This window comes from Nannobrachium achirus (genome assembly GCF_963921795.1).
Source record: "Nannobrachium achirus genome assembly, chromosome: 19".
Lineage (NCBI taxonomy): Eukaryota > Metazoa > Chordata > Actinopteri > Myctophiformes > Myctophidae > Nannobrachium > Nannobrachium achirus.
The window spans coordinates 43,930,456-43,940,505 of record NC_137826.1 but is presented as its reverse complement, the minus strand read 5'-3'; the positions used below and the strand labels follow the sequence as shown (position 1 = coordinate 43,940,505).

The 10,050-nt window shown below is 46.1% G+C and overlaps 1 protein-coding gene across 1 annotated transcript in view; it reads left to right on the top strand.

Moving 5' to 3' along the window:
- The first annotated feature begins 864 nt into the window (after nt 1-864).
- Nucleotides 865-10,050, top strand: part of dpysl3 (dihydropyrimidinase like 3) — an 81,190-nt gene continuing 72,004 nt past the window's right edge. The window contains exon 1 of the mRNA XM_080748859.1: nt 865-991. Within this exon, the coding sequence (XP_080604985.1) occupies nt 944-991 (48 nt within the window). The 5' untranslated portion in view covers nt 865-943. The remainder of the gene's footprint in view (nt 992-10,050) is intronic.

The window sequence follows — 10,050 nt, the reverse complement described above, 5'->3', positions numbered from 1 at the left end:
TATTTTCACAATATTCATCTGTGGAACAGAGTCACATTAAATGTAATACCTACAATTCCAAGTGCTTGTCAGGGTGGGGGGTCCCCAGTTCATATATGTTTATTTTGGGGGTCACGGCCTAAAATAGTTTGAGAACCCCTGGTATAGCCTATCATGCTGTTCCAGCTGATGTCTGATGAAGACAAATGTGTTGGGCTGCTTCTGTTCTCGCCTATTTGTTACTCAGGAGGACCCCTTTTGTCCTCCACTTGTCACCAATTCATCATCTCTGTATGACTGTCACCAATTATAATCTTGAACAGATTTGATCCTGTGAACAATATAGGCCTATTACCAATCCACAGTAAACCGGGCCAGGCAAATGAATGTAGCTCTATGCGTTTATTATGCGTATAAGAACAGTGGTGGGAAGTAGGCTACTCACATTTTTTTAACTCAGTTATCAATACTACAATATAGAAACACTGTTAAGTAAAAGTCTGGAATTCAAAATGTACTTTTAGTACACTTACCTCAAAATCGTACCTAAATACAGTACTTGAGTAAATGTACTTAGTTACTTTACACCACTGCTAAAGCCAAATGTGTGTGGGCGCTGTCCCATAAGAATGCTCTTCTGGAGGCAGCAGCTGCTGCACTGCGCCCTCTTGTGGAAAGATCTTGTCATAGCACCCCATTGAGGGAGGGGCCGGTGTGTGCGTGTGTGTGTGTGACTGTGAGAGCGTGTGTGTGGATCAGACAGTAGACTAGACGCTCCTCTCTGCTGCTTCGTTGCGAGACGCACTTTCCATCGCACCACCAGCACACTTGTTCTTCCACCCATCCAGCCAGTCGAGGCCCCGCTCTGCAGCATCCAACCCAGAAGCAGGGAATATCACATTTATTTTATTTTATTTGTATTATTATAAAGCGTCGGTTAGCCTAAGAGGCGGCAGCAGTCATCATGTCGAACATGTCTTATCAAGGCAAAAAGAACATCCCGAAGATCACAGTAAGTAGGCTATCACGACAGTTTTTATTCATGCCTCACTGGCTCCTGTCTGTCAGGAGAACTTGGGTGTCTGTCTGTGGAAAAGCACTGCAGAGGCTCTAGTCTACCGGCTGCCATGGTGCAATGCTGCTGCTGAGAATGAGATTATTATAGAACACAATTATTATGGTGATCGACACAGCAGCTGTGCGCTAATTAAAGAGATCCGGGGGGTTAGTAAATGTAATGTGTTTCTTTCTCTCTTCATCATCGCACATGGCTAAAAGAACCGGTGTGAGGGGAGGGTAAATATGCAGAATAATGGAATAGAGTCTGGCTGCATCAGTGACAGCCAGACATGGGATGGGACTGGGAGGCAGGGAGACAAGGCAAGGCGTTTTCTTAAAGCTAACCCGGCATCCTTTGTTAAAGTGCGCGTTGCCATGCAATGCATGCACATGACCACTGCCAATGAGAGTTGAGGGGTCCATTTGGTTAATAGTAGGCCTACTAGGATTTGACAGAGGCCAGGGTTGTTAAAAATGTTAATGTGTGACCTCATCATGTAATAGCAGTCCAGCTCTTTTAAGTTTGTAATTAATCGTTTTATTTTTAAGAATCAGAATAGGGCCTATTAGCTCACATGATATGACAGAGTATAGGCCTTATGATCATTTTATAATGGTCTTATTGCTGTCTGCCTGCCCACATGCAAGTGACAGCAAGACAAATATTATATGCTCTAATGTCAATACTATGAAGTCATGTGGAAACAATCAAAGTAAACCGTTTGCTGCTGCTTTACTCTCCTCTAGTCTAAAGTCACTCTGACCTTGTTTAGCCTTATTAAATGTGATCATTATCTATCTACTGTAGCCTATACGCTTGCAGGACCACCATAACTCTGAGAGATGTACAAATGGAACCAAATCATTTGTACACTCTCAGAGTTACAGCCACATAAGGGTCCATTTGGTTCCTATACTATCCATCAATCATCTGGGGACTGGGGGTACCCCTGAGGCTGGAACCCCTTCCCTCAAGGAGGACCCCTGGGGGTCCCCGGACCCCCACTTTGAGAACCACCGCGCCAGCCAGCCTACATGTTGCGGGTCTGCTGCTGCTGCTGCATGTGGAGCATAGACTGTGCAGAGAGGAGACTGAGAAAAACTCCCCCCACGCCCATGATGTGTCATGAGTTGTGATATTGAGCCAGCCGCTCCTTTATTAAATGGGCCACTTGCACTGTACATAGCTCTGGCTGCATCAGTGGCAGAGATTCCTAACGCATTGTGACTGAGTGAGGTTCATGCCGGTTGCAGTAGTGAGGAGGGTCCAGGGCGGGCTGGATGGATTCAGGACAGCGAGGTGACTGTCGTGGATGGGTGGGTTCAGGAACATGCAACATAGACATCAAAGGGGGCTTGAGCCCCTGCCTTTTTATCGGTGCCATCTCCAGACCATGAATGCAATTTTTTCTATGGTGAAAGAAACCTAAAATGCCCTCTTTCCATGCCATACCTGAAGGTAGCATTCAAGAGAATGGCCTTGTCCAAACTCTTTATGTTGAGAGAACTGCCCTCTCTGTGTAGAAATCCATGCCGTACACCACTTCTCCAGTATCGACTTGATTATGCTTAGTTCAGTGTGGTATCAAGCACTGAAAATAGCCGACCTCAAAGCTCACAATGCGTCGCGTTGTCTGCTATTTTTTATATTTTCACCAAATGGCCCTTTTAGAAATGTCAGCCACTGCCTCTCTAACATTCTCTGCACGTCCCTGAGTGGGTTTGCGTCGATGCGTCTGCACTCTGCAAGAACAGCCCCTCTCTCTCTGTCTGTGTGTGTGTGTGTGTGTGTGTGTGTGTGTGTGTGTGGGGGGGGGGGTGCTGTGTTACTATGCTTTTTGTGAGGGCCAGATGTTAAGATAATGGTTGTTTGGTCATTACACAGACTTGGGGAGTTAAGAATCAGTTTGCTGTAAGTAGGTTTTTAGGATGAGATATTTCGAGGTTGGGTTTAAGAGTTGTATGGCCTATCGTGCACCAAAAATATCATCTATGTTTGGCTTTATACAAAAACTTGTGTGTATGTGCGTGTGTGCGTGCGTGAAATGCTGGGCTGGCCAGTGCATTGTTGCAGCACTGGCTGCAACCAAACAGGCAGAGGGGTGTGTTTCTCCTCCCCGGGAGAAAGGGAGAAGAGAGAAAGAGAGACACCCTTTGTCTCTGCTTGGCTCTTTAGATTTTTGGGGAGAGACCAACACAGGGCCGGCCTGTAGGGGTGTTCTAGTTTAGAACAGCATCACTCTAAGCTTCTGTGGCAGATAAAATGGGACAAGGACAGTGCTTTTAAGTAGAGCTATGCCGGCTTTCCATAACAAGCACCAGGTCAATATTTTCCACCCATGTTTTAAAAAAATGAAAGGATGGAAATTACGTTACTCTGTGGGGCAGAGGACAGGATATTCGGATGTCTGATGATGCAGCATAAAACAGCATTCAGGGAGTGCCAAAATGGCTGGGGGGCAACGATTAGGTAAAGCTATCACTAAAACTAGGCCTCATTGGGCTATACATACTGTATATCGTCACTGTCGGACAGAAACCTTGTATCTCCAAGTTTCAAATTTGTAAGTTTTTTCGCAAAGTAAAGCCCTGCTTCATCATACAAGGCCGTCGCACAAAAGTAGTGAAAACAGCAGATCTACAAGCACCTCGCGGTGCGAGGCGTTGTGTGCTTGTAGATCGCCTGTTTTCACTAGTTTAAATCATTTTTAAAATGCTAATTACAAGACAAACAGTTTTGGACATACAAGGTTTCCACTAGAGATGTTACCGATCAATCGGCAATGGATCGGATCGGGCCGATCAAAGCGTGATCGGCGATAATCGGTGGTTTAGATCAAAAGGTAAATTCACCGATCCGATCCGATCGGTGCATCCGATCAACCAGCCGTTCAGTATGCCCACTTGAGGCCATTTTGGGGTATTGATTTCCACAGTGCTGAAGGAATAATTAGTTACTTCTTTGATAATAAATACATAGTAATGCTGGTAAATAACTATAAGGCAAATATATAAATGAATTCATGAGTGAATTAATTAATTAAAGTTAAAACATTAACATTTAGAAAATATAAATAATATATAAATAATAACTTGATCGGTGATTGATTGGTATCGGGTGATCAAACTTTTGTGATCGGTGCTCGGTGATCGGTTCCAAAAAACCTGATCGGACCATCCCTAGTTTCCACCAGACAACGACGATATGTTCCCTCCCTGGTTATAATGTGTTTGCTTTACCTCTAGACCCACATCTGATGCTCCTAGCGCAGCTATGTCTATTATCTGTCAACAGGAGATTAAAGTAAACCATAAAGTATTACTCTCATATAGCAGCTGCCCTGATTAAATGGTTGGATTTTAAATGGTCCTCGTGTCTTCCAATCCAGAATCCCAACAACTGTCCCACTCTCTCTGACTGTCATCCAGAGTGTCTCTGCCGCACAGCAGAAACATAATCCCGTGCAACAGGGATTTTTTTTTTTTTTTTGCTGATGCACGTCCACAAGATGCTTCCAGATCAGAGCGCGAAACACGATCTACGCCAGCGTTTCTACCGAGTCGACTACAATAAATCCACCGGGGGATTTGTGTCGTGGCCGGTTTGGGGTCGGAGAAATGCAGAGATTACCAAGGTGCCTTGTCATGCGATCATGCGTGTGATACGTGTGTAACATCAGCACACTGTAAAATCCCAAGGGTTCATTTAACCCCAAGGGCGTGTGCAAATGGACCCTGTTCAAGGATGATTTTACAGTGTACAACATGGACAGCAGAAGATTGCACACAGTGATAGGGGCTAGTAAGACGTCGACTAACACAGTGGTTCTCAACCTGTGGGTCGGGACCCCCAGGGGGATCACCAAATTATTTTGAGGGGTCCCCAGATGATTAACTTAATGTGAAACATTGTTTTCTCACTCAACAGTAAACACAGTTTAAGTGTATCTGCACATTTCTAAAGTGACAATTTAAGGCCTTTTTAATACCTCTAAAATGACAAATTAAACATTGGCCAAATTGTTAAATATTAGAGGCAGAAATTGTGAAAATAGCTGATCTACATGCTCACAACGCCTCGCAATGTGAGCATGTAGATCTGCTATTTTCACAATATAATTTATACAAAATGTAATTGTAATGTTAATGTAATGTTATACAAAATGTAATTCCTCAACTCTTAGTGCTCGTCAGGGTGGGGGGTCCCCAGTTCAAATATGATTATTTTGGGGGTCACCACCTGAAAAGGTAGAGAACCACTGGACTAACACACACCGCTGGATGTGAATTTGGTTCCATTCGCACACCCCACATTAAATTCACCTCTCCAGCACCTTAATCACCATGTAGTGTATATCCTGGCGGTAGGTAGGGAATACAGGGCATCTGTTGCCATGGCGAAGAGCGAGAGGACACATTGACTGGCGAGCATCTCAGCCCGCACTCAATAATTTTCCGACTGTGTTTGCCCGCGCCGCTCGTTCCGTTCCGTTCCTCTCCTCCGTTCCAGCCGTTTCCTCACGTCTGCTCGCTCGCTGCCACGGTGGCTCCAGACTCCAAGGTGTGGCTCTTCGCTTTTTATTTATTTATTTCATATATATATATATATATATATTTCCCCCCTCCTTCCTTCTTTGGTTCGCTAACAGTAGCCACAGTGTTTGTAGCATGCTGGTGCATGTCATCGATAATCCCTCCAGCTGGAAGCAGCATCTGTGGGCAGAGGCGGGCGAGGCCCAGAGTGGATCTCTCTAAACTCCCCCTCCTCCTCCTCCCCCTCCCTCCTAGTCTTCCTCCCCTCCTGTTGGCGCAGCCACAGAGCTGGGGGTCCATGCCAGCCCCACGCGGGCTGTGTGTGGCGGGGAGGAAAAGCGGGGCTTGACTGAGAACGCAGCGCACACCGCTGCGTGTGTGTGTGTGTGCGTGTGTGTCTGTGTGTGTGACCACCCACAGGTTGCCGTGCGACTCACCATGGTGACCGGCATACAGAACTGATGTCAGGAAAAATACACCACCCGCGTCTCAGGTCTCCTCGCGGGGGAAATGATGTGATGCAAACCAGGGACGTGCAGAGAATTTTAGAGGCAGGGGCTGACATGTCTAAAAGTGCCTTTTGGTGAAAATAGCCGACCTCCAAGCTCGCAGCGCGACGCTGTGAGCTGGGAGGTAAGCTATTTTTGATGCTTGATTTCTATATAGAAAGGGCAATTCTCTCGACATAAGATGCTGTATTCAAGTTCGGGAGAGTTTGGAAAAGGCAATTCTCATGAACGCTGCCTTCAGGTATGTCATGGAAAGGGGGCATTTGTATTTCTTTCACCATAGTAAAAACTGCATTTGTGGTCTGGACTGGAGAGGGCACTTTTTACAGACTGATAAAAGGGCACGGGCTCAAGCCCCCTTTGATGTCTATATGTGTGCATGTGCCTGATGCAAACGCACACACACACATACTCAGACACACACACACACACACACACACACACACACTCAGACACACACACACACACACACACACACACACACACACACACACACACACACACACACACACACACACACACACACACACACATACTCAGACACACACACACACACACACACACACACACACACACACACACACATACTCACACACACACACACACACACACACACACACACACACACACACACACACACACACACACACACACACACACACATACTCAGACACACAAAGCCTAAACCTCAGACACACACACTCCTCAGAGTCTCAGACCACTTGAGTGAAAGTGTCGGCAGTGGTCGGAACCGTAATCATCAGGGCCTCCGGGTGCCCAGGCGACCGGAACACTTTGGGCCTGTCAGACTGACAGAGAGCCTCCAGATTCCTGAAACAACCGCGCAGTTTATATCTGTGTGATTACATCTGATGGGAGCCCTGCCTCATGTGAGCGACCTGATTTAGATCGATAAGCTGCATTGTTTTGACTTTTCCTTGCGTGCAGAAAAAAGAAAGAAAGAAAGAAAAAAAAGAAAGTCAGGGAAAGAAAATCCCATGCGCTCTTGAGAAAAGTGTAAATATTTTGGGGTCACCAGGCAACAGGGCTGAAGCAGAAGCACTGGCGCGCATGCAGAATGACTTTCCTCTTCCACTCTTTTCCCCTCCCCAGTGTCCTTGCCATCCCCACACCCTCACGCCCACTGTCCATGCATAGAAATCTCTCTCTCTCTCTCTCTCTCTCTCTCTCTCTCTCTCTCTCTCTCTCTCTCTCTCTCTCTCTCTCTCCCTCTCTCAGAGCTAATGGAGAACGTGTATCCTGTCACTGGCTTCTGGCTGTTTGTTTCTGGCACCACTGCTGTCAGGAACGTGCACACATAGACATCAAAGGGGGCCTGAGCCCCTGCCCTTTTATCTGTCTGTAAAAAGTACCCTTTCCAGACCATTCAGCATTCAACAGAATTGCCTTGTCCAAACTCTCCTGAACTTGAATGCAGCATCTTATGTTGAAAGAATCGTCCTCTCTGTATAGAAATCCATGCCGTTATGCCACATCTCCAGAATTCACCTGATTATGCTTAGTTCAGTGTGGTATCAAGCACTGAAAATAGCCGACCTCCAAGCTCACAATGTGTCGCAGCGCGACACGTTGTGAGTTTGGAGGTCTGCTATTTTCGAAATTTCCACTAAAAGGCCCTTTTAAAAATGTCAGCCCCTGCCTCTAACATTCTCTGCACGTCCCTGGGCACCGCTGTGTTGCAACAACATTAGCAGGCAGCAACACACAGGACACGGTTGTTCTTATTATCTGTTTTGCGCCAGGGAGCACTCCCCCCCTCCTCCCCCCTCCCCCTCCCCCCCAGGAGCTCGTGTCCCAGTTTACGACCAGGCTTCTCTCCCTTCGTCCCGGTGATAGATGTCACTGTGTATCAGCACATCCTGTGGATCTATTTTTTGATCGTGGCGCAGCGGACAGTTTCCTGTGCCGCCAAAAGAGATTGTCTTTGTATAAAGAAGTACATGGCGGAACAATAGTTTAGTAAAAAAAAATCCTGTCTTCATTTGACTCTGAATAGGTTTCATATATCAGGCTGGTGCTATAATAGGCAGAAATAGGAGCCTATGATTATTGGAGAGGTTCCTCAAAAGGCTGCTTATCTAAATCTTATGATTCTAGAGGGGTCAAATGAAGTGAACTACCATAAACGTACACTTGTCTTTATCTCTAATCTGTCTTTTTACTTGAGTTTACTTGAGTTCTCTAACAAAGAAAAAAGGGCTATATATCTCAGTTATTCTGTCAAGGGTGGCTTTGTAGTGTGATTTTGTGTTGAGAATCCATATCGGATACAAATATTGATATGGATCTCATTGATGCTTGCATCCCTGGGCTGGCTCTATACAGGTCAATCCTGTTGGCATCTGACCTGATCCTCCTCCCCGTATCATAGTGGGCTCACATTCTGCTAGATCAGCAACATTAAAAAGGACCACAATGGAAACACGCTTTCAGTGTATTATTATTATTATTTTATTTTTTGTCTACATTTTATCATATGATTTTGTAACCCATTTTTTCACCCAGTGCCAATTGCCTATAAGCTGTAATCCTGGGTGCTGCTCTCGCTCTGCCAACCTGGGGAGAGCCCTGAACTGAGCTCATGCTTCCTTGAGGAGTGAGCTGGCCGGTTCTTATCACCTTACAGAGGGGGAGTTTGTGTTCAAAATTCCTTTATGAATGCAGTCCCTACTGTTCTGTAGCAGCAGCCTGCTCTGAAGCCTTATGACCTGCCTCTCATCACAGGCAGCGGTGGGCTGTTGAGCGTTCACCCCAGCGCTCTCTTATTGGTTGTAAAACGGAGACTTTGCTAAACACCGGTGAACAGAAACACACAAAGGCCTTTACTACGTAGAATTATTTCAGAGTCGACAATGTTTTGCCTTCCATTTCCCCTTTGGTTTAAATTGAATCTTGTATCACAAGACATACGGCAGCCTGAAATGCCATTAACCGATTTGTTTGTGCTCAGCGTTGTTTTGGAATGGATCTTCGGGCAGACCTGTGCGGTTGACTCAGAGAAGCTACGATACAGAATCATGTAGTCCGTCTCTCATTTTGTGGAAGAATCAGAAACGTCGAGTCTTGCACTGTTCGCTACTTTATCAATCAATGGTAGTCCAGGGCAAATCATTTGGAACTAGAAGCAGTGCTCTTCCGAGCACAGGTCTCCACCAGGCAGTAATATCCAAAAATGCGTTTTACATAAGTCGGCCCAAAGGTGGCGCTATAAAAGGCTGATGTGAAAAATGCAGGGCAAAGGTTTATCCTTAGCCTGGAGTGCGCTTACAAAGTTTGAAACTGATCGGTGGAGTTATAGGTAAAACCACAAATCGGGCTGTTATAGCACCACCATGAGGCTGATTAAAAAAAAATTAAGTGGCATTTCTTCCTCGGCCTAGTGGGAACGTGTGTGCGCGATTTCATGATAATTGCACTTTGCGTTTGTGATTTGAGGCATTTTGTTCAAAACGGCTCAATCCCACAAACTTTGGAAGCCAATCTTAGCCAATCAGGATGGAATATGCAAAATCGGACAGATCCGTGTCGATCACATGACTGTCGAGATATTGCCTACCGATTTGTAGGATTTTTGGACAAAATCTGTAAGAGTAGTGCACAGAAATGTGTTTAGCAAACATCGGCCACTAGTTGGCGCTAGAAAAGGCCCATTTGAAAAATTTAGGGCAGAGGTTCTAGATTGGCATCCAGGGAATGTGTGTGCTCACTTTGGCAGCGACCGGGCCAACGGCGACTGAGATTTGGCGCTCACAAACTGCGAGGACGCACGCACGGACGGACGCACGGACGGACGCACGGACGGACGCACGCACGGACGCACGGACGGACACACGGACGGAGGGGAAAACATACTCTCCCTCAGCCTTCGGCTGGTGGAGACAACCAGCTGGGAAGAGCAAGGCATTTTAATAATTCCCAGGGCCAAAAACAAATACCATGCCTACAATTT